This window comes from Artibeus jamaicensis, unplaced genomic scaffold (genome assembly GCF_021234435.1).
Source record: "Artibeus jamaicensis isolate MK-2021 breed Jamaican fruit bat unplaced genomic scaffold, CSHL_Jam_final scaffold_847, whole genome shotgun sequence".
In the NCBI taxonomy this organism is placed as follows: Eukaryota; Metazoa; Chordata; class Mammalia; order Chiroptera; family Phyllostomidae; genus Artibeus; species Artibeus jamaicensis.
The window spans coordinates 14,667,958-14,692,382 of record NW_026522057.1 but is presented as its reverse complement, the minus strand read 5'-3'; the positions used below and the strand labels follow the sequence as shown (position 1 = coordinate 14,692,382).

The following is a 24,425-nucleotide window of genomic DNA, read 5'->3' as shown; positions in this document are numbered from 1 at the left end:
TGTAGCCCAGGATCCAATGAGGCCAGAGGCTAATCTCCCCTCTGCTATTCCTCCTTTGGACCTGTCTGAATCCTGGGCACCTCCACCTGAGTGTGCCTCGGGCCCTCAAACTGCCTGGTCCCTCTTCCCCATCCAGGAAGGCCCCCTTCATCCTCTGAATCACCCAATTGGAAACCGGGGTCTCATCCTCACCTCCTCTCTTTGTCTCCCAAATTAAAATCCTGCAGTTTCTGCTTATATATATCTCCTTGGGCCCTGCTCCCTTGTCTTGACTTTGCTGGCCTCGCTGCCTCCTCAGTCTCCAGGCCCCTCCCCACAGTGCAGGGCTCTGCTGAACCACATTAATAACGGATGGGTAGGGCCCCAGAAGCCTCTGACTTCTGGCTCTACAAGTCTCTTCAGCATGTTTTGGACTCACCCCAACACCCTCCTACCTTCTGAGAAGATCTAACAGCCTCTTCCCCAACACAGTTTGCCTTGTATACCTCCTTGCCTTTATCCTATAGCTGTTCTGTCACCTGGAGGGTCCTCTTTCTGTTACCAGACAGAAGCCTGGCCCTGAGCAGGTCTGCTTAGGGTCAACTGTAGTGTACAGGTTCTTGACTTGGGTAGGAAAGATTTCACAACATGAGTCCAGGTGACTATGAAGATGCATTTATTAGAGCTGGGGACAGCGAAACAAGGAAGGGCTTAGCATAGAGGGAGCAACAGGAGAGCCTGGGCTGGGCTGCCTTGGCTCACTGGGAGGTCAGAGCAAAGGGGACCTTGGAGACAGGCACAGGGGATCAGCCTGGGACAAGGGGCCCGGTGCCCATCGCCTTAGAGTTTAGGAGACATGTGCCTATGGGGGAAGAAGGGAAAGTGAATGGCGCAGGCTGCTCCACAGAGGGAGCGCAGGCCCGCTGGGTATTTTGTCCTGAGGCTTTTCTCTCTTTCTTGCAGGCAGAAGTCTTAGAAGAGGTCTCAGGGAAGGCTTTCGGTTGAATAGTCATCCGTTTTCCAGGAGCGCCCTTTGAGGGTTGTGGTATCCGCTGATTGGTCAGTGGCAGGGCAGGGGGTGTTCAGTCATTGCAGTTGGTTCTGGCGTCGCCCACCTGGTTTTGCTGCTTTTCTGGGCCTGTAACTGAAACACAGCTTAGGCCTGGATATTATCTCCAGGGAGGAAAGGCCAGGGAAGGAGAGGTTACCCTGGGGGCCAGGCCCTTGTTTTCCCAGTTTTGCCCCCTGCCAGGCACTGGGGCCTTCCGCCTTGGTGACCATCTGACCCTGGCTGCAAGTTGTTCAACCATCGTGTTCAGCTCTCTGCCTCAGTTTCCCTGTCCACTAGCCAAGGACTTTTCCTAGCTTCTCATTTCTCCCGACTCCATCTGTCCAGCAGACTAATCCTTCGTGACACCACACTAAAGGGCCACCTCCTGCAGGAAGCCCTCTGTCACTCTCAGAGCAAGGCTGAGCTGCCGCGGCACTTGTCCCAGCTGGTGGATCTGAAGCCATCTGCCTTCCCACGGCAGAGCCCTCCCCTCCTCACCATCTCTCGTCTGGGTGACTGCAGGGTTCCTGGTCACGCTCCTGCTTCTGCTCCCACTTCGGTCTGCTTCCCATTTGGCAGTCAGAGCAAACCTTTGAAAATGGAAGTCAAGTCATAGGACTCCCCTGCTTAAGCCCCCCAGTGGCTCCCATCTCATTGCTTTCCATGACTTACACGATCTTGCCCCCGCCGACCTCTCTGAGCTCCATTCCTGCCCCTTTGGCTCCAGTCTCCTCTCTGCTCCTTAAACACATCGGCTCTGCCTCCTCAGAGACTGTGCACTTCCTGCGCCCCTTCCTTGACACTCTCCTATTCTCTCTTCGAATGACTGACCCCATGGCCTCCCTCCTTAAAAGGGGTCTCCTGGCTATTCTGCATCATGATACCTTCCTTTTCCTTTAGAACATGTATCAGATTACTCTTGTTTCCTAGGCTGTACATTCCAGGAAGGCAGAAGCAATGTTTGTCTTCTTCTACAGTTAACTCGCTGCACACACGGGGCTAAGTAGGTGTTTATTAAATGACCATACCTGTCATAACTGTTTGTGCACGTTTGCCTGTCTCACTGGTTTGTGAGACCCTCAAGGGCTCCTGCTCAATAATAAATTAAACGTCTATATTTTTTTTTTGTGAAAAGGAAACAAAATGTTTATTTAATGCTATTCAGGCCTAACGCCACCACTAAAATAGCTAAGTCTTTTAGGATATACACCTACACCCACACAGCGCTCCCTTCTCCCACTGTCCCAACTCTGGTTCCGTAAATCAGGAAAAGAGCACATGTCTGTGTTGCAGGCCGCTGGCACCGTCAGCTGTGTCACCGTGCAGGCAGGATCTCTAGTTAATCCAAAGTACTGTGGTACCTTCTCATGGTCCACTGGCAAGAGTCCTTTGTACCCAGTTCCAGTCAAAGTCTCTCTTGCTTTTCAGGCCCCTCGGCCAAAGGGGGCATCCCAAAGCTGCAGGGTTCGCACTCCACCAAAATCATGTGACTTTCTTCTTCACCTGGCTGCAGGGATCTCCATTCTGGCAAAGCTGCGTGGTTTTCCCTTTCACCTGGGCAGCTATCCCCTCATGTCCCGGAGCCCATCTTTTCCAAGCTCCTACACAGGCCTCTAAACGTCTATTTTTTTATTATCCATATCTCCCCATTCGAATGGAAGCTCCACGAAAACGGATTTTTGTTGATTGCTGTATTCTCTGTGCCTAGAACAATACCTGGAAAATAGCAGCTGCTCAATAAATATTTACGGAATGCTGCAATGCAGGAATGCGGCCAGATTCTCTCTCTGTCCATAGCACCGCTCAGAGCCCAGCCCAGGAGAACTCAGTGTGTATGAGTGGAATGAGTGATGGGTGTGCACTGATGGTGCCCGGATTCCTGGGGCTTGGCCAAGGAGTTTGTGTGGATCTTATCTGTGTCTCACACACACAAACCTCTCCTGAGAGCCTACCCAGGGTGTCCAACCTTTTGGCATCTCTGGGCCACACTGGAAGAATTGTCTCTGGGCCACAACATTAAACACATTGTGACACGATCACACAAAAAAAATCTCATCATGTTCTAAGTAAATTTATGATTTTGTGTTGGGCCACATTCACAGCCGTCCGGGCAGCCCACAGTCTGCCTGTTGGACGCCCCTGGCCCTGGATCCACAGGAAGGAACTTACCTGGAAGCGACTGCTCACAGCCATCTGGTGGTCACCTAGGCAAGTGCAGGCATTGTCAGTGCTGGGGTGATGGTGACTTCTACGCTAGAGTGGGAAGGCACACTGGGCTTGGTTACAAATGGCCCTGGCTTCAGATCCCAATTCTGTCACTTACTGTGCGATTTGGGGCAACACTTTCTGCTTCTCTGGGCTTCACCGATGAAGTTAGAATGCAGGGCTGCTGTAAGCACTGGGTTCTGGTTTGGCACATATCGGTGGGACTGGGGAGGGTGTTGATGGCGGGGAGAAGCAAGGAGGCGGGGCAGAGGGCATGAGTTGGAGCGAGAAGGAAGGGCTGCCCCTTCCTCTAGAAAGCAAATCTTTGGGAAGGGGAGGCCTGGGTGGCAGTGAGGGCCTCGGCTGCCCTGCTGGCATGGGGTGGTTTGGGGGCGTGAGAGTGCGTGTGTGAAAATCCACAGGCTCGCTGAGTCTCTTGGATCTCAGGGTTTCTTGGGGTTAGAAATATCACCGCACTCTTTTCCTCCCTGACTGCCTGAGGATTGACCTCCACCTCGAACGACAGAGTCACTGTCTAGATCGGGAAGTTCTAGAAACATGGTCTTCAATGTCCTTCCCCCTGGGAAGGCAGCAGTACCTGAGACAGAAATTTGGGACAAACTAGCCAAAATGTACAAGACCGCACCAGATGTCATCCTTATATTTAGAGTCAGAACGCATTTTGGTGGTGGCAAAAAAAAAAAAAAAAAATGGCCTTGACATAATTTGCGATTCCTTCACTTATGTAAAGAAAAATGAACCCAAACACAAGCTTGCAACCATGGCCTCGAGAAAACGGCGACTGGAATGCACGCACAGAAAGAAGAGGGTCGGGGCTGCAGGAAAGGCTGATGTTGGTGCAAAAAGAAGTGAAGATGCTGCAATGACTTCATCTGTGCTAATTGTGCAGGGTGTTCGGGAGATAATTAGTAAACTATGAAAACATTTCAAAAACGTTCACTGCTGCTCGGAACAGGGGAAGGAAGTCTACTACAGGCACGTTTCGTGCCAGCCTCCCGGCAGCTCTCGCCCCTCGGAGACCAGCTGGACAGCCGCTGGGACCCAGCTCTGACGGGGAGAAAGTGGTTTCCTAGGTCCTGGTGCACCGATGCCCCTGTGTTCTCTCTCTTTGACACTGCCCCGCCTTCCTTGACACCATGGGTATTACTACTCCCTGTTTTCCTTCTCTTTCTGTAAATGTTGCCTCTTTATTTTATTTTATAAGATTTATTTATCTTTAGAGAGGAAGGGAATGAGAGAGGGAGAGAAATATCAATGTATGGTTGCCTCTCATGCGTCCCCTGCTGGGAACTGGCCTGCAACCCAGGCATGTGCCCTGACTGGGAATCAAACTGCGATCCTCTGATTTGTAGGCCTGTGCTCAATCCACCAAGCCACACCAGCCAGGGCAGATGTTGCCTTTTTAGTTTAATTATCCAGTCAACCAATATTTGTCGAACATCTTCTACATGCCAGGTCCTGTGGGAGAGTAATAATCTAGGATAGAGCTCCAGGAAGCCTGTTTCGGAAGAAGTGACTTGGGTGCAGAGACCCTAATGAAGTGAAGGGTTCTGTTGTAGACAGAACTGTATCACCAGGAACACTGTCACCCACAGTCTGTGCCCTTAATGCTGGAGTCTCCTGAGGCCCTGCACTCTCTGCCCCCTCCCCTAAGCGATGCCAGCTTCCTGTGTACCTCAGCCTCCTGGTGTCCTCCTTCTGCCAGACACACCATCGGGAGCCCACACGGCCAGTGCTGACGACATGCCAGGCCCCTTGCAACAGTCCTATAGGCAGATACTAACATTATCCCTTTCTTATTGTTGAGAAAACAGGCACAGAGGGTCTAGAAACCCACCCAAAGTCACACCGCTAGGAAACGGAGGAATTGGGGTTTGAGTCCAGTCCACACTCCTGGACCGCCTCCACCTGCTACGCACCCTAAACTCACTGTATCCAACCTAAAGTGCTTTATCTTCCTTAGCCTGGTCCTCTCCTCTTCCCCTGTACCCTGCCACTAGCCGGTCACCTCCTTCCTCCTTCCCCACCCTGACTGTGGGAACTGCAGTGGTGCTGTGTTCAGGGAGAAGTCAGGTGGGGCCTGGAGACCTGGGTCCCTCCGGTTTCCTAACCTAATCCCTGCCCCCTTCCCCCTTCCCCCATTCCACAAGGCCTTGGAGATGCCAAAGAGGATCAAAGCTGGAGACAGGGAGGAAGGGCAGCCCGCTACTCTCCCCCAGGACTGGCCACATCTGACCCATCTGGAGAAATCTGGGGCTAAGGACAGACAGGGTTGGGGAGATGGAGCTCCGTCTCCATGCCCTACCTGCCAGATTGCCTGCGATGGGAAGTTGAGAGGGGCCTGCCCTGGGGTTGAGCTGCCAGGTTTTCTGCTTCCAAGCTCTTCCTGGCTTCCCTCTCCAGCTGCTTCGGGGAAGTGACCCCCAGATCCACGCACACTGCTGGCTTTCCAGATCCTTGAATAAATAATTCAGGTTTTGAAATCTGGCCAGGCTCCACCTCCGCGCGCTGTGAGGGTGCCATCAGGCTGCCATCAGTGAGGTCACCCAACTGCTTATCCCAGCCTCCGCATCATAAAGACCTGCTCTGGCAGCAACTACCTGCCTGGTCACCGTCAGTCCACACCCTCTACCCTGTCCCCCCTCACACTGGGGTCCTCTCCCCACAGCCACCTGGTATCTCCATTCAGGATCCCACAGTCCTCGTCACTTAGGTAGCTTTGTCACCTCAGTACCTCAGCACTTTGTGGCAGGGTTATGGTGACCTGACATCCCATCACCTGCACAGTCCATCTTCCCTTGCCACTATCTCTGCCAGCCTGGGATCTCTGAATCCCATCATGCCACAGAGTCGTTCTCACACTGGTATGGTTGCCCTGGGGGCTCCTCTCTCTACGTCAGCGTCCCTCAGCCACCATCTCCCAAGATCCTGTCACCATGCTCATACCGTCACTGCCACCCACCTCCCTGCTCCCTTGTGTCCCTGTCACCATCAACTCAGAGCTCTGTCATCTTCACGAGGGACACCCATTCAGCCCCATCAGTCGGTCTCTATCACCTGAATTTCATCAGCCTGTCTTTACCACTCTAGGGTCCCACCACCCCACAGCTTATCCGGGTCCTCTGTTCGCTGCCCCCCCAACATCCCCCACAGCCTCTCTGAGACTTTTCCAAGACTCGCCCACCTGTGCCCCTAAAATCCCCCGGCCCGCAGAGGGCGCCGCCTCAAGGACAGCGCAGGCCGAGTCGGAAGGGGCGGGGCCGCGGCCACGGTCGCTTTTTATGAATGGGGGAGCAGGCGGTGCGAGGCCTTATTACTATTCCGCGCAACACGCTCTGCGCCCCAATGCGACGCGCCCATTGGTTAGCCGAGGCGCTGACGTCACCAAACCGGGGGTCGGGGGCGGGGCGAGGCGGGGTGACTCACGCCGCTTTTCCCGTGGCCGCGGGGGCTTGTCGGGGTCCGCTCACACCCTGCGCTGCCCAGACCTGAGTGGAACCTTCTCGCGCGGCCTGGCCGCGCCCAGTCCTGAGAGGTGAGTAGTGGTCCCCGCCACGGTCACCATGCGTCCGGGAGGTCATGCAGGTTCCTGGGGAGCTGGGCCGGAGGTCAGGCTCCCAGTGACGGGCCAGGGTCGGAGGTCAAAACCTGGAACCCAGATTCTGGACTAGCAGGTGGGACCCAGTGTGCCAGTACAGAGCTCCATCAGCCGGGCGACCCGGCGCGGGGTGAGCATTCCTACAGGAACCCGAGGCCCTGGAGGGACTGATGGTTATCTGAGGTTGGGCCAGCAGGAGACGGCTGGGACAGGGACCTGGGCGTCGGAGAAGGAGGAGGTGTCTTATTTAAGGGGTCCAGGCATCCAGGCAGGAGGGGTCTGACTCAGGTATCCAGGCTTCCAGCAGGGGATATGTGTTCCAAAGATCCAGAGGTGTAGCCAGAAAGAGGAGTCTGGCTGGGCAGAAGTCTGGGCGAGTATGTGTTGCGGGGACCGGGCGCTGAATATCAAGGTGTTGTTATGCCAGGAGCGCAGGGTGGGCGCGGCGGGAGCTTCACCTGCACTCTCTGGGGGTGGAGTCTGGGGCTGGCATTTCTGAGAATCCTGAAGGGTCTGGCGAGCCTCAGAAATTGAGCATCATCCTTCCTGATAGGCAGGGAGCAGAGCTGCCCTCAGCCTTAAGGTGTGTTTCCCTTTCCCAGCCCTGGCCTTTCCTGGCATCTCCTGGATCTTACTTATTAGCCCCATCTGGTTCTCTTCTGGTCACACACGTGGGAGGAAGAGGCCTGCAGGGCCCAGGGAGTTGGAAGGGAGATGTAGAGACCTAGGACAGGGATCCCCTGGGGGCATGGGAGAGGACAAAGGTATCTGGGAAGGAGCCTGGGGGACAAGACAGTAGGACCCCGCTAGCTATACTGAGAGACTCCCACCAAGTATCCAGATATGCACTTCAGCCCTTGCAGACCCCTCTACCCAGCACCTAACCCTGCCAGCTTCTCACAGGGCCTTTCTCCTACAGGTACAATGCTGTGGGGTGCAGGCATCCCCCTGGCCTGGCTCTCCACTGGACCAGACAACATGAATATGAGCAGCATGGGCTCAGCAGAGGGTCCCACAGGCCCAGCTGCATTGCTGCCCTCACCCAGGGCTTGGGATGTGGTGCTATGCATCTCAGGCACCCTGGTGTCCTGTGAGAACGCGCTGGTGGTTGCTATCATTGTGGGCACTCCTGCCTTCCGTGCCCCCATGTTTCTGCTTGTGGGCAGCCTGGCCGTCGCAGACCTGCTGGCAGGCCTGGGCCTGGTCCTGCACTTTGCTGCTGTCTTCTGCATTGGCTCGGTAGAGATGAGCCTGGTGCTGGTTGGTGTCCTGGCAATGGCCTTTACTGCCAGTATTGGCAGCCTACTGGCCATCACTGTAGATCGATACCTTTCTCTGTACAATGCCCTTACCTACTACTCAGAGACAACGGTGACGAGGACCTATGTGATGCTGGCCCTGGTGTGGGGGGGTGCACTGGGCCTGGGGCTGCTGCCTGTGCTGGCTTGGAACTGCTTGGACACCCGGGTCACATGCGGTGTGGTGTATCCACTCTCCAAGAACCATCTGGTGGTCCTGGCTGTTGCCTTCTTCATGGTGTTTGGCATCATGCTGCAACTCTATGCCCAGATCTGCCGCATCGTCTGCCGCCATGCCCAGCAGATTGCTCTCCAGCGGCACCTCCTGCCTGCCTCCCACTACGTGGCCACCCGAAAGGGCATTGCCACACTGGCTGTGGTGCTTGGCGCCTTTGCTGCCTGCTGGCTGCCCTTCACCGTCTACTGCCTGCTGGGTGATGCCCACTCCCCATCCCTCTACACCTATCTCACCCTGCTCCCTGCCACCTACAACTCCATGATCAACCCCATCATCTACGCCTTCCGCAACCAGGATGTGCAGAAAGTGCTGTGGGCCATCTGCTGCTGTTGTTCCTCTTCCAAGATCCCCTTCCGGTCACGTTCTCCCAGTGATGTCTAGTCGCAAACTGGTGAACCTTCAACCCTGATCACTACAGAATTCCAGAATGTTAGGTCCTCCAGGACTACATTCCAACCTCCCCAGCTCCACACCCCAGAGACCCAGCTGGTTCTGGAGTTCTAGGACATTGGGTGTTTCACACGATTCTGTTCAGATCCCTGCAGGGCCCAGCTGGCTCCATGATTCTAGAATGTTCAGATGATCAGCGTTCCACTCAGAAATGTCCCACTGCCCAGCTGGCTTGGAGTTTCAGAATGCTGCTGGGTGTTTTCCTGTGCCATTCAAGTTCCTGGGCTTCTCCCTCCCTTGACCTTGACCATGTCACTTTTTAGTTTCTGAGCTAGAGTCAGAGATGTTAGCCACTCAGTTGCCTAGATAGGAGAAAGAGAAAAAGATTTATCTATATATATATATGTGCACATACAGAGAAAGTATCTATTTATTATTTATTTATGAATTTATTTATGGGCATAAAGGGAAAAAAGAGACCAACACCTTGAAATCCAGGCCATACCAGGGTACCCCCAGTCCCCACACCCCCATTTCTGACCTCAGTTCCTAGAGGGGGTAAAGGGAGAAAGAGAAATCACGTATTTTGTTAATTTGGCTTATTTTTTATTGAGAGATCATAGAAACCAGAGCCTTCTTCCCAGACATGCCCCTCTGGGGTTTGTGAGGGGAACACACCAGCCTCTGGTTTTTTATTTTTTTAAGAAGCCATCGCACCTGAGCAACCGAGAATTCCTCTGCGCTAGGGGCCTGCTGCCCTCTGGTGGTAGTTTGGGGAAAACCAACCTGGCCAAGCAGCCAGGACCAAACATGTCAACCCCAACTCCACTCCAGCCTGGTGTCCAGCGCCACAACCATTGCCTGGGAACCAGGCCTCACCCTGAGGTGCCCTAGAGGAGGCAGGATGCGAGCCAACACCTGACCCCTCTGCCGATCTGGGTATAGCCCCCAGTGCATTCCCTATTCCTGTATCTGACCCAACCCTGAATAAAAAATGATTTTGTAATGAATGTTTCTTTCTGTGTGTGTGAAGGGAGTGGAGTGGGGCCTGACGTGGGAAAGCATGGAATAGGGAGACTAATCCACACCGGTGCCTGTTGGGGACATGGGAAGCTGGAGATCCAGAGTGGACTGTGGCTGGCAGGTGACACAAGTAACTGCAGGATGGCAATCTGATGGGCCCCACTGCTCAGATGAGGGCACTGCCAGATAAGGACCCTCATCTGCCCCTGGGACACAGGAACCAGGATGCTGGACCCTTCTTGAGGTTGCCCACATTCTGCCCACATCAGCTTTAGTTTGGGGCTTTGTCATGAAATATGTACTCAAAGCATGTCAATTTCCTGAACAACAGCTCGTTCTAATCGCGGGTATGTACCATGTGCTAGGCCCTGTGCTAAGTTACAGGGTGTGTTACCTCATTTATGCCTCGAAAGCCTCCCAGGGCACAGGCAGTATCTTCTCCATTTTACAGGTTAGACAAAGGAGGCTGAGGGAGTGTTGGTGACTAGCCCAAGGAAACATGTTTCCAGAACCTGAGCTCTGGCCACTGGCCACTGGCCTCTCATCTCCTTTCCTCCCAAGCCTGGGGCCTAGGACATTCTGGACTCTGCTTTGTGTTGGGGTTCTTTCTCAGAGCCACCACCCACGTTTGGGAGGTGGTTGGATGGGGTCTAATCAATTTGAAGCTGGAGAGCTTAGTGGAGTGACGGTAAATATATACATTTGAAGACGTAAGTGTGCAGGACCCTAAGTTAGGGGTTTTGGAATCAGAAATGATGTGTTCAAAGGATAAAAAAGAAAGAAAAGAGCCCTGCATAGTATAGCTCAGTGGATTGAGTGTGGGCCTGCAAACCAGAGGGCTGTTGGTTCAATTCCCAGTCAGGGCACATGCCTGGGTTGGAGGTGCCCAAGAGGCAACCACACATTGATGTTTCTCTCCCTCTCCTTCCTTTTCTCTTGCTCTTTACAAATAAATAAATAAAATATTTAAAGCCCTGGATGTGAGCTGCAAACCAAAGGGTCACCAGTTTGATTCCCAGTCAGGGCACATGCCTGGGTTGCAGGCCAGGTCCCCAGTGTGGGCCACGTTGAGAGGCAACCACACATTGATGTTTCTCTCCCTCTCTTTCTTCCTCCTTTTCCCTCTCTCTAAAAATAAATAAATAAAGTCTTTTAAAAAATCTATTTAAAAAGACAAAAGAAAAGAAACAATGTGTTCACCAGGCAAGGGCAAGGGCAGGTTTGGGGTGTGGCTGAAGAGGAAGAGTTGGTGGAGGTGGAGAGCAGGCCTGGCCAAGCTACACAGGGCTCCAGTCCAGGCACAAAGTGGGGAGGCCCCACCAGAGCAGAACCAGCCTTATCTTTTCTCCCCACCTTCCTGGAAGGTCCCTAGGAAAAGACTCCCACTCATCAAGCTTTGGGACAAACATTTCACACAATATCACAGGACCCATTGGGTGGTACTGTTGTTCTCCCCATTTTACAGAAGAGCAAGTTGAGGCTCTGAGTAATGGGTGTTCATTCATATACTGCTATTCTTGTGGACAGTGTAAATTCTAGCTGGGGAAAATAGTTATAAAGAACTAAATTTAAAAATATGGTACTATCAGAGAGTGACAAGTCCTCTGAGAAAAACGAAGCAGGGAAGGGACACGGCAGTATGTGTAATCTTTAAATGAGGGCGCCCAGAAAGACCTTACTGAAGCTGACATTCGATTTGCCTAAAGTTACACAGCTCATAAGAAGTTGAGCTGGGATTTGAACTCAGGTCCATTTGAGTCCAAATCTGTTCCTTTCCTGGGTGAGGGAGTGGGTTTCAGGAGCAGCTCAGAAATAGCACATAAGAAAAAAACAGTGCGAGGAGCCCTGTCTCTGGGCTGGGGAAGAGTTGGGGGTCTCCAGGACATCCCTAGACCTTTGAGAAGAGTAGTGGAGGGGAGGGCCTCCCCATGCTCCCCAGGAGACCCCGCCAAGACCAGAAGGAGAGGGACCAGTGCCTAACCTACCCTGGGTGGGCTCTGCCCTTGGCTTCCGAATTCTAGCTTCTGGCTCGAGGACTCAGCAGGGCTTAAGGCTGGCCAGCCTCCTATCTTGGGGTAGGGCTGTGGAGGGCCCCAAGCTGTGAATCCCCTGCTGTCTGTCTGGGTGTAGTTGTGTAGATACAAGGTATTTCTGGGGGCTGCATCTGGAGTCTCTGCCTGGGATTCCCCACCTCACCCTGAGGGGTGTCTGAGTCTACCTGGGGGTTGAATCTTGTGTGCCCACGTGATGGCTTCTCCCTCCTCCCAGGTTCTTCAGCTACATCTCTGGATCTCCTGGTATACCACCAGGAAGGCTCCTTGGCTAAGCTCTCAGGTAGCTGTGGAGATGTGGTTTCTACAACACACTGTGCTACACTTCCCTTGAGTAAACATTTATAGAGGAGCCTTGCCTTCTTTGTGAGAATGGGGGCCCCTGAGGGCAAGGCTGTGCATCCTCCCTCCAGCATAGGGTCCCCAAGAGGAGGGCCATGTCTGCACCCTTAAACTGAAGGCTTCTATGTCTCTTTCAGCCTTAGACTCATCTGGTGCCCAGCCGGGGTGGGGCTGCTCAGGACAACATGCTCGTGTGTGTGTGTGTGTGTGTGTGTGTGTGTGTGTGCACGAGGATGCACACTTTGGGGGTGAGTAGCTAAGACCTCCAGCCTCCGCCTCTGCCAGGGAGCCCGCATGCGCAGCTGGGCTCCCTGGACTGGGGGAGGCAAAGGCTGTGGCCCAGAGCCCTGCCTTCCTGCTGGAGTAGGCCCTGGGGTGGAGGTGGGGACCATACCTCCTCCCCTTCTTCCCAGGTCCTGTGTGGGGAAGGGGGGCAGCCCCCGAGTGCGGAGCCCCTGCTGGGGCCATGACCGCCTCTCCCTGCATTAAGTGAGGAGACAGAAGCTATTAATATAAGATGAGTTCACGGGCTCACAGCTTCCACAGGCTGGAAAACAGGCTCTCAGGGCCGGGTGCTGCGGCAAGTCTCGTCTGTCAGATTCTCTCCTGAAGCCTGCAGCCCTCCAGCTCCGCATCCCCCTGCTCCCTACATGCTGAGACCTGTGCATACACAGGCACATGCACACAGGCACGTACACACAGACACACACAGGCAACACACACCGGCATACACATGGGGTCCAGGCCCCTGGCTGTTCAGAGAACACACACATGCATACTTACCCAAATGTGCATGTATAACCATATGTATCTGCACACTGGTACAACATTTGTGCACACTGATATATCACTGCAAACATGTATACAGACCATGTGTCAACTCCATGTGCACATGGTTGCTTTCAGGAAAACACACTTGCCCGTGTACATGTGTATACACAGACTTAGCTTTGTATACATGTGTGCACATGGGTTCAGACATGCTCACATACCCAGACCCATTTGCACACCATTGCTTATATACAGATACGAAACTGCACCTATGTATACAGATGGTATCCATAGTCATGTACACAAATTTGCATACAGGACATTTAATGACTTGAAGGCCTGTACATAACCTTTTGTACAGTGTACACAGTTGCACAGGCTTCCCACTGCTGGCAACACTCAACAATCATGAATTCACAGGCGGACCCTTGGTTTCTAGCACCACTGAGCTGGTTCAGCCTCCACTCCCTGTCTCATCCCCTCCCCCAGCATCATGACAGGCAGCTCCAGCTCCTGCCAACCCCAATGCCTGCCTTCTGGCTTCCTGTCCCCCAGGGGTCCCCAGATCCCTGATTAACCCCTTCGCTAATTGGCCACCAGCCCCTTGACTTTGCTGCAGGCCTTCTCAGGAGCTGGGAGCGAGAAGCTGCAAATTGGCCAAGCAGGATGGGTCTGGGGAATAGAGTGCAGGGGCAGGGTGGGGGTGCTGCAAGCCCAGTGCCTGGCTGTAGCCAGGTGGGGCACCCCCTACAACAGCTGGGGAAACACTGACGTATATTCTTGGGAGGTCACCTGTACACAGTCCCAAGAAGCCATCCCTTCACGCACATCTAAACACACATAAGTTGTGTGCATGGACATGCCCCACCCCCTTCTTCACACAAATGAACGTGAACGTGTTTGCACATACCCCAGTACACTCATGAACAAACCCAGTAGGCATGCATGCAAATCTTACATGTACATAAATGTACCTGGCCAGATATGCCAAGAACATTCATACATATGTATCCAAACACTTCACCTAACTGCGCAAATGCAGTCACATATAGAAGCTTGCAAACACATCCTTACATGTAACACATGCCTATGAATGTGCTCCTTATTTGCAGGCAGGCATGACCATACACCCATCTGTGTGAGTGCACATGTAGAGTCTAGGCATGTACGGGCACCCCACTCACATGTGTGTAAAGACTTGGGTGAACAAGCTACCAGATGACCACAGCATGGGGGGAACCCCTGTAGCCTGCCTCTGGCTTTGCAGAGGAAAAAAGTTTAAGGTTGGTGCAGTCTACTCATGGGGGCGGGGAGTGGTGGAGCCCACCCAGATTCCAAGTTGCCTTTTCTACCTCCACGTTAACGCCTAAGCCTGAGACTTCCTCTGAGTTCCCCTCAGCCTTCTTGGCTTCCAGACAGAAGGGCAGCGCTTCTGGCTTTAGCCTCTACAGTTCCTATTTCCTTGGCTCTGGGCCAAGCCCACAGTGGGTTCTACTCTCATGTAGACAGCCTGTGCATCAGAAAGGTTTCTATTTCCATGCCCGATGCCTCTTTGCTGTGTGGCTTTGGGCAAGTTAGTGTGCCTCTCTGTGCCTCATTTCCTCAACTGTAAAATAGCAAAAAAAAAAAAAGCTTTGTGTTGGTAATCCTCCAATGGACTGGTCTGAGGAGTCCCTGGGGTTGTGTTTATGGACGCCCTACTCAGGCGCACACACACCTGGGGGGAGGCATTAGTTCCCAAGATGGTGAGGTGCCAGAGTGGATGGGGCTGCAGACATCATCAACTCCTCATTGAACAGGTGAGGAAGCTGAGGCCTACAGAGGGAGCAGTAAGGTGGGAGCTTAAAGACCTGACCTTTGACCTCAGCCAGTCCGCTCCTCTTTCTAATGTAATGTGTGCACAGTCTTGGATGTAAGGGAAGAGGTACTCACAATTCTATCATGAGATTTCTTGGGTGTGAAAGGTTTTTTTGTTTTGTTTTGTTTTTTTGTCCTCCAGCTTCAGAACCCCCTCTACACACTCTCCTCTCCTGGGGCGGAGGGGAGGTCCATGGTGAGTATCTGAAAATGCTCTCAGCCTCCTGACCTAGGAGGGAACTCGCTGACAACCACCCCCAGAACAAAAGGACAGAGCCAGGTTGCCCTGGCCACTGGGCGGCCAGGAGGGGGCAGTGAGGAACTGGCAGCACGAAGGGCGGGTGGCTCCTGAGCACTTGGCCTGCAATTATGTGTATTCCTGTAACTGTGTGCGGACCTGTGTCCTTGTTGGCACAAAAGCAGGGCTCCGCGTGCAGCGTGCAAGTGTCCCTGGGCCTGGATTTTCAAGTGTGCCCCCTGATGTGCTTGTTTGTATATACATGAGTGTGCATGAATGCGTGCATCTGAACAGGTGTGTGCACTGTACTAAGCAGGGTGTGTCTGGGGGAAGCCCCAGGCGATACCTAGGGAAAGATTAGGTACTTGCAACTCTGAAGGTCTACAATGGCTAGGCCCTCAGTCCAGATCGCTTGATTTTAAAGTGAAAGCTAAATGAACCTTTACTTGTAAAACTGGGCACCAGGAAGTGGGTAGACAAGAAGGGAAAACCTTTATCATGCCCCTTACAACACCAAAGACCATGATTCTGGATGGAAAGCTTCTGAAAGCTGGTTAGGTTGCATGGGGAACAGAGTACCAGCTCTGGCTGGAGACCCACGTCCAACGGTGGCTCTGCTCCTGGCCAGGTACGTGATCTTAGGAGGCAAGGTCACTTTACCTCTTTGAACCTGTTTTTCTCAAGTGTAAAATGGGGGGGCCCTTGCCTCATAAGGCTGAAATAAAGTGGATGCAGTTTGGGACAGGTAGTAAGTACTCAGTAAATGCTGATTCTTCTCAGGATTAGCCCAAGAGGTGAAGCGACCTGCATGGACAAGGTCACAGCTCCAAGTGGAGAAGCCAGAATTCAAGTGCAGGCTTCCTGCTTCCCAGAACACATTCCTTCCCTCCAGTTCCCGAGCAAGGGCGGCTCCAGACACCACCATTTTGTCCTCTCCCAGGGCGGGTGTCTGGCTGCCTGTCAGTCACCAGCCTTGGGAAGCCAAGTGCTGACTAAACACAGGCCTGAGCAGGAGGGTGGAGCGAGGGGCTCTACAGGGGCGAGCCAGCTCCCGCGCCCCCTCCTCTGCACTCCCACCTCCAGCGATGAGCTCAGAGCGGCTGGCGCAGCAGTTGCTGACAATTCAAAACTTCTGCTCCCTCTCTTGGGATGTCAGTGGGTGACTTGCTGAACAGACCTGACCAGCAGTCACCAACCCTACTCCCGCCCCTCTCTGGGCCACCTCACTGCTTCTGCTTGGGCCTGGAACTGGGAGGCTCCTTGTAAACTACCCCCAGAGACAGTTACCCGCAGCAGCTGTGCTCCGAACCACCACAACCCATTGCTTCCTGAGGAGGTCACTTTTTGGGGTCAGAATATAAACCCAGCCCCCTCACCTGGGAAAGGGGGTTGCAGCAGCCTAAACCTTTTCTTGGATTCCATTGTAAATTGCTGTATTTAAGGGAAGTTGCTTGGGTCTGAGAGGCAGACAAGATGCCGGCCAGATGCTGGGAAGGAACATCAGCACTCGGCCTGCACTCCTCTCCCGCCTGACCCAAGCAGTTACCAGCACACTCCTCTCAGCCGAGGGGAGTCTGGGGATCTGTGTCTCTAGGTCCCTCAATCTGGGCTTCTTCCTAAATCGAAATGGTTTCTGGCCATCACCCCCTCCTTCCGAACAGGGTGCGCCATCCACACCCAGAGGTCTCTGCCTTCTGTGCCCACCGACACGGGACTGCCCTCTAGAGCTCTGGCCACCACCTGTGACTCTCAATGTGGGCCCTTCTAATCACTTCTCCCATTAAAAAAAACACACACCAGAGGTGGCTGGGTGGCTACAAAGATTTTATCAAATTACTTAAAATATTGGCTTGTATATAGTTACATGGAATCTTCAGGTCACTGGGGAGCTAATGTGGTATGCACATGAGCCTGGCATGGAAACAAATGAGACCAGGCTGGGAGCCACGGGGCTTTAAAAAACTGGGTACCCTTCCGAGGACCTGAGTAGTGGGGCAAAGGGAAAGGGCCACTTTGGGGTTTGGCTGAAGCCCACTGCTCAGATCTCTACTTGAAGCTCCTTCCCCATCCTTGGGGAAAAGGGACCCATTTTCAGACTGTCCCTACTACATGTGTACTCACTCCCTAAAATCTCAATGTGGCAAACACACCAAAGAATCCACTGGAATAGGTCCTTATAAATATGTTTACATCAGAGAAAAGAAGGCACTTTGGGAGCATTATGGCTCACTCTCCTACATGTACATCATTCTAGACAGTAAGTAAAAACTGGTTAGTTTCTCAAGTGAGTTAACTGAGTAAAGCTAATAACATTGTTCCCTAGCACTCACTGAGCAAGGTGTCTCTGGGCAACACCTGGTCCCCAGGTCAGCAGGACCCCAGTAGCGCTCAAAGCCTGACGCCCCTGGGAAGGCTGACGCATCTCCTGAGCAAAAGCCTCTGGCCTTGGGGCACTGTCCCATCCCCAGGCCCTCGAGTCAGGTGAGTCAGGTGAGGGGGTTTGCACTGGGAGGCATGCTGAGAGCAGAGCCAGGACACGATGGGAATGCTTAAGCAGGGTCACCAAAGCCACAGAGACCTCAATCTGTCCAAGCTGGCGCTGCAGAGCCGGAGGACCGGCGCCACGGGAAGAGATTTCACATTAGCCCTGACAACACTGCCTCAGCTCTGCGGTGACATTGGCCAGGGTCGTTTCTGAGGGCGCTCAAGCTTCCGGAGGCAAGCTGGAGCTTGGGGTAGCTGCTCTGAGCTTCCAAGGGATCAAGAGCCTGCCCCCTCCCAGAGGCTGCTCCTTTGGAATGTACTCATCTCATAACCGGGGCAAAGCCACCAGTCACTTCTAACACTGCCTGTCCGTTGGAAGCTGGGCCCCGTGGCCACAGGAACGGGGGGGCAGGTCCCCTGGGCTGAGCAGACCAGGAAAGGAGGTGGCTGGTTGGCTTCAGTGCTTGAGTCCTTACGGGCCCAGTATAAATAATCACTAAACTTTGCATTCTACAATTACAAGAGTCCAAAGACACATGATTACCTGCATAGAGTCCTTTATCATCTTAAAGGACTCTAGGTTTAAAGAAGCATAGGGGGGAGTGGAGGGGGGGTGTGTTGCACATATGCATAAGTAGAGCCCAGAGGGCCCCTCAGCTGACTGGGCCCCAGCCCACCCCCCGGCTGAGGGGGCTTCCCAAGGCCGGCTGCTACAAAGCTCCGAGCTTGGCTGCATAGATTTTAATGAGAGCGTCAGGCAGAGCTGTGCTGTTGCTCTCCGGGACTTGCAGATCATTACCAAACCAGCTGTAGGACGAGAACACAGCACATCGAAACCCTAGGAGGTCACTGAGCTAATGATCTAATCCTACCTTCTGCAAGCAGTGCCCCCCCCCATCCCCCAGACCTGGACTGTCCATTTCAGAAGCCAGGCCAACACCACCCCCTTCAAGGTCAGAATGGCAGTGGCTCCCCCTTTTTCCGGAAAGGAGGGGGGTGGGGGTAATTTAGTCAAAGCCATTAGGCCCAAGCCCTGGCCTGGCCAGGCCCCAGGACTCCTATTTGGGAGAACCACTGCTCTCTGCCTGTCTCTCCAGCCCCTCCTGGGCTGCAGCCAGGGGCACCTTCAACGGCCATTTTAGGGTTCTGAAAAATGTACCTTCAGCTTCGAAGTGCAAGGTGGGAAGCGAGGGAGGGGTACACACAGCCCAGTATGCTCAGCACCAGAGCCAGGTGCTGGCCCCATGCCAGGGACACCTGACCTGGGGAGAGGGAGGAGGGCACACTCAGGAGCAGTCCCAACAGGAGGGCACGCTGGCCCTACAAGCTCAGTCTCGGCCCTAGTTCAAGGGAAAAAGGCAGAGGAGGAGCGTTCAGCCAGGGCACAGCAGTGGTACCCATGATTACACGCTCTCCTCAAGCCGGAGGGGTTTATGAAGGCTTTGGCAATTACTACAGCCATTTGCTGTGCTGGGTAGAGGCAGATCCTGTTTCTCTTTGTTTCAGGGCTCTGAAAGCAGAAGCCAGGAGAAGCCGGTTTCAGCAGAAGAGGCTACACAATAGGGCAGAAGAGAAGAAGCCTCACTGCTAGCCAAAGCTGACCAGTTTTTTCTGAATAATAGCACCTGTGTATTAGCTCTGGGAAAAAAAGGGGAGGGAGGGAGGGAACATCCCCGTGTGTAGTGAGGAGGGGAGCCGGAAACAAGACCCAGAGCCTCTCTGCTTTTCAGCCCTCTTCACAGCTGCCAGGCCCCCCAGGCAGCTACCTGCGGTGGCTGCCAGCTCGAGGGACTGAAGTTTCTACAGTTGGCAGAATCTACGCTTAAATTGGGGAAATAAAAGGGGGAGGAGTTGCAGAGGAATTGAAAACAGCACCTGTCAAAGCTGCCCACCCCCTTCCTTCTCTCACTACCTCTAGTTCCCCAGAGGGGCAGCTCCCAAGGCCATGTGGGTGGCTAGTGGTCGCAAAGAGGAAGCAAAGATTTCTGAGAGGCTACACAGAAGGGTCTGAGCAGCACTGATGAGCCTGGCGCAGGCCCTGGGCCCTCTTGCTGGGACCTCCACCTATGGTGAGGTCTGGAGCAGCACAGAGTCAAGGATGCCCTGCCCAGGCTCCAGCAGGTGTCCACTATTTGGTCCCAGAAAGCACAGGTGACTTGGAATCAGAAACCCTGGGCTCTAGCCCTGTCACGATCCAACTGTGTGCGTGACCTTGAGCAAGTCAGTTCTCATCTCTAGACTTTAGCATCATTAAAAAGGCAGGACCAACTAGTCCCCCCATCTTCCCCATCCTGCAGTCTCAAGTCTTAAGCTTGGCTCCTGACATCCGGTAGAGGCCCAGATCCCTGTGTGTCAGGGCCAGTTTGGTCATAGGTATTAAGAGGTCATAACTGGGCTACAGTGTCCAGAGGCATCTGGTGGTGAGAAAAGGGCATTTAAAGGACACCCAAACACCACACTTAGGAGAGGCAGCCTGGGAGGAAGGCAGCCACCTCAGTCTTCAGAAAGGCATCATTTCTGGGCAGAGGGGTTGAGACTTTCTTTAGGGACGTGATGGCTCCTGGAATAAGGGGGATCCAGATACAGAAACGGCCTAGCAAAAGGCAGCCTCACTCTGCTGACCGGGGCAGAAGGGTGCGGCAGCCTGGCCGCTGGGGCATGCAGCCCACACTGACCTCTCAGTGCGTGGGAAGGGAACAGCAGGCTCTAGGGCCAGAAGGTAGCTGGCATTACTTGAAGTGGCTGAGGGCAAGGATTTTGGGAGGAGACCACAGTTGAAAATGGCTCCTAGGGAAAGGCACCAACTCCACTTCAAACCTACTCAGAAGGATCAGCTTTGGGGTGTCCCCTTCTCTCCAATATGCGATAGTCACTTGAAGGGAAGAGGGAACATCTCAGGGGCCCCATGGGGCCTGACCATGGAAGGTGGGAGATACATGCTGATTTGGAGGAAGCACTTGGATATATCTTTGGTAGCTTCAGGGAAGGCTTTGGCCCCTTCATATTCTCTTTTTTCCTGCCCTTCTCCCCCATGGGACTGCTGGGGTCGGCATCAAAGAAGGCAGGTGGGAAGAAAAGAGGTGGGAGCAAGCGGAAAGGCTTAGTCCGACCAGTCGTCCTCGTCAAACTCAGAGGAGTCATCTTCTGAGTCACTGTACTCGACAGCAATGCGACGGGACAGGATGGTGGCCACATCATTGCCCACGACATCCCGCTTCTCTTGTTCCTGCTGTTCCTCAACCTTGCGCAGCTGAAAGCCTAGTGGGAGAGGGAGAAGGGTTATGAAGAAAGTGAGTCAGTCTCCGAACCCATGTAGGACTGAGGAAGGGGGAATGGCCACTGGCAGGTAGAACATGGGGAAGGACAGCAAAAGAGAAGGATCCTCAGGAAAGGAGGAAGCAGGAACAAACAAAAACGAAGGCTGATGCAATGGTGGCCCTGGTGCCATAGGTATGTATGTCCGAAAGACAGCCTGTCGTCCTTCCCCATTTCCAGCACTCAGGCTGGTGAGGATGTCACCTCTCACGAGGCTCCAAGTGGGGACTGGCCATCACAGCCCACCGAGCAGGCACACAGCCTGCCCGACTCGCCGACGACCACAGAGCTCAGCTGCCCCAGTTGTCCCCTTCACACAATGCTTTCGTCCCTTGAGGCTCGCAAACCAAAGAAGCCACTCTCACCCCATGGTACCCGACCTGGCCTCTGACGGAAAGAATAAATGCTCCATGAGGGTGAGACGATGATGAGAGGAGGAAGGAAGGGAGAGAAGGAGACAGAAGAGGGACAGGACTGGGGGAAAAAGTGAGAAGGGAATGGGTGAGAAAGAGGGAAAGCGAGTAGAAAGGAAGAATATGAAAGGCAATAAAGTGAAGGACAAGGACTGACTGAGGTCAGCTGAAGAAGCACCTGCTATGACAGTGATTCTTGTTTTTCTCTGGGGCACAAAATGGATGCAAACAGGCACAAAGCACAATTTTCAAGGAGTTCAAAGATCCCAGGTTAATAATTCTTTACTTTAAACCAGAGTGGGAAAAAATCTAAATCCCCATATTTTTAGGGTAAAGTCTTTCGTCAGGCTGATCTGAGGCCTGAAGTCTCCCCCTCTCTCTTTCATCCAATGAAAGCTATTCCCTGGGAAGGGAACAGAAGCCCTCGCCCACCCTCCAACCAGTCACTCAGCTGTAGAAAGACAAAGCCTTGCAGTCCCAGATCACCGCTGAGATTTACCTTGACGGATGGCTGAAAGCAAGTCACTGCGGGCATCGCTCACAGGAGGCAAGGAGGACTTGGACTTGGGTGTATCAGAAAGTGGTGGTGGTGGTACAGCAGGCTGGCCATCTGCACCACAGTAAAGGAGAGGAGGTGGCCCAGGAGGAGGGGGCGGAGGGGGAGGAGGAGGAGCCCCTCCTGCTGGTTGGGATAAGGGAAGTGGTGAGAGCGTTGGGTAGTCAGCTGCTGGTGGTGGGGGAGGAGGTGGAGGGGCAGCAAAATCAGGATGAGGTGGGAAAGAGGGTGGTGAAGGTGGTGGTGGGGTCACTGGGGATCCAAATCCTCCAGGTGGAGGTGGGGGTGGGACATTTATCATTGGAGGTGGAGGTGGAGGGGCAGAGGGTGGAGCAAAGCCAGGCTTGGGGCCTGGTGGAGTGCCCAGAGGAGGAGCTGGTGGTGGATGGCTTGGGCTGACCAAACTGGATCTTTTGGGTCCAGCTAAGCCAGAACCTCTTTGGTTGTTGTCTGCTGGGTAGCTAAAAGGACAAAAAAAAAAGACCCACCATTACTTTCAGGGTGCAAATATCCACCTGTAGTAGGTAAACTAATCTAGGAGGCTAAATTCCTTGTGGTTGACTATATCATTTCATTTTGGCTCAAATGGAAAGAAAAACCCGGAAATGATCAGAAAAGACCAACAATGAAATGGGCAGCCCTGTAAAATAATGAGCTTCTCATCAGCAGAGGAGTCTCAGCAGAAATTGAGAAAAACTATCTGAAGCAGTACAGAAGGGCTGGCCAAGATCATCACCTAGGTTCCAGCTCTCTAAGAAACGGTCCTCCCCTGAACCCTTCCTCTAAAAGGAACAGTTAGGTCTTTAAATTTTAAAAAATTATTTATTTTTAGAGAGAGGGAAAGGGAGGGAGAGAGAGGGAGATAAGCATCAATGTGTGAGAGACACATTAATTACTTGCCTCTTGCATGCCCCCAACTGGGGACCTTGCCTGAAACCTAGGCATGTGCCCTGACCAGGAATTGACCCAGTGACCTTTTGGTCTGGTCCAACCCACTGAGCCACACCAGTCAGGGCAGGAACAGTCCGTTTAATCCAGCAGCCAGGAATATGAAGACATGCAAGAAAGAACCACCACCCACCCATTCACCTTCTGTTTCTCAGGCTATTAACATTCACTAGATTTTTTTTTTTTTATTTAGTTACTTTTCAAGTACAGTTTTTTTGTCTATTTCTCTAGATCTTATGAGGGCAGGAAACCCAAGCCACGCTGACCAAACCTGAGCAGGGTACAGATTTAGACAAGGTATTTTCGGTGTTCATGTGTAAAAACCTGGGAAAGTAATGGAAGGTCTGAGGTCAGCAAAGACAGGAAATGGATGTGCCACCAGACTTGAGCTGGGCTGAAAGGATTAAGGTGCCCCTCTACTGGGTCAGGCATGCTCAGCTGCAAGGTCTTGGGCCATGTGTGAGGCTGAGGGCTTCTTTTTCCAAATTTGTATCTGCCCTGCACTAACAGCTGCTCTTAGAAAAGCGTCCATCTTGGAATTTTCCACAGACCTTCTAGCCTTAACTGCATCTGACACAAAAACCAGCAGGAAGTGATTTGGGAGGCAGAAGGAGATTTGGGATTAGTGGTTTCAAAAGCTAAGAAAAATGGGCCGGGGGGGGGGGGGGTAGGAGGGATGCATAGAGCACTACTTCAGGTTTCCAACCTCTGACAGAACAGTGTCCAAGGAGAACAGGGCACCTGGCACCAGAAAGTTAAAAGTGACTGTGAGGAACTGCAATGTGAACCCTCCTAACGGCCCTTGCCGGCCAGTACTTGGTAGCTCTTTCCCTGTGTTCCCCTGCCAGAGACACTGACAAACATCAAAGTAAACAGGTCCTAAATTCATCTCTCCTTTCCCCTTGTTTCATTTTTTCTGGACAGTCTACCCAACAGTGAAATGAACCAGAAGCAACAGGAGAAAAAGGTGACTGTTTGCTAGGTTCCTAGATAACTGGACAAGTTGTCATAAATATTTTACGAATAGTAAATTGTACTGCTTCAGTTCGTGTTGAGTTAAAGCTAAAATACAAGAGATTAGTTTGGTGACTTCTATTTTTTCGGGTGTAGCTAGCGGTATAGAACACAGGCCCTGGAGCCACAGAGCTGCTTTACAATCAGTTGGGACTCTGCCTCTTACTGGCTCTGTGACCTCAGGTAAGTTCACTGAATTCTGTGTCTTGCCATTTACTCATCTGTAAAATGGGTACGCATCTCAAGAGGACTCTTGTGAGGATTTAGTAACATATATACCATTTGGCATAATGCCTGGCACCTTACAAACACTTGATAAATATTCATTATTTCTATTATCTAGACAGAGTTGCCTGATGTTATGTTAGTGGTCCTGGCCTGGATCTGAAGCTCTGGTTTTGTTCCTAAGTTTTTAACCACCCAAAGAAGATGGAAAAGTACCACCGTTTACCTGAATTCCACGGGTGGTGGAGGCAAGCTATCCTCAGAGAAGGAAGAAGGTGGAGAGGTGGAGTCTGATTGCGGTGGTGGTGGGTAGTTGCTTGCATCCATATTTTCAACAGAGCCAATGCTGCCATTCTGGTACACCAAGGTGGGTGGGTACCTGACAATGGACCCAACGTGAAGACTGTC

The 24,425-nt window shown here is 52.9% G+C and overlaps 2 protein-coding genes across 4 annotated transcripts in view; one reads left to right on the top strand and one right to left on the bottom strand.

The window, feature by feature from the left end:
- Positions 1 to 6,721: 6,721 nt before the first annotated feature.
- Positions 6,722 to 9,074, top strand: GPR3 (G protein-coupled receptor 3). The gene is made up of 2 exons (XM_037149706.2): positions 6,722 to 6,791; positions 7,774 to 9,074. Exon 2 carries the CDS (start codon positions 7,779 to 7,781, stop codon positions 8,769 to 8,771), a length of 993 nt encoding a protein of 330 aa, XP_037005601.2. The 5' UTR covers positions 6,722 to 6,791; positions 7,774 to 7,778; the 3' UTR covers positions 8,772 to 9,074.
- A 7,795-nt stretch (positions 9,075 to 16,869) lies between these two features.
- The window catches only part of WASF2 (WASP family member 2), a 71,445-nt gene continuing 63,889 nt past the window's right edge, over positions 16,870 to 24,425 (bottom strand). For all 3 annotated transcript variants that reach the window (XM_037149753.2, XM_037149754.2, XM_037149755.2), the window contains exons 7-9: positions 24,244 to 24,396; positions 21,774 to 22,291; positions 16,870 to 20,804 (exon numbers count right to left, since the gene is read on the bottom strand). In XM_037149753.2, the coding sequence (XP_037005648.1) occupies positions 20,647 to 20,804; positions 21,774 to 22,291; positions 24,244 to 24,396 (829 nt within the window). In that variant the 3' untranslated portion in view covers positions 16,870 to 20,646. The remainder of the gene's footprint in view (positions 20,805 to 21,773; positions 22,292 to 24,243; positions 24,397 to 24,425) is intronic.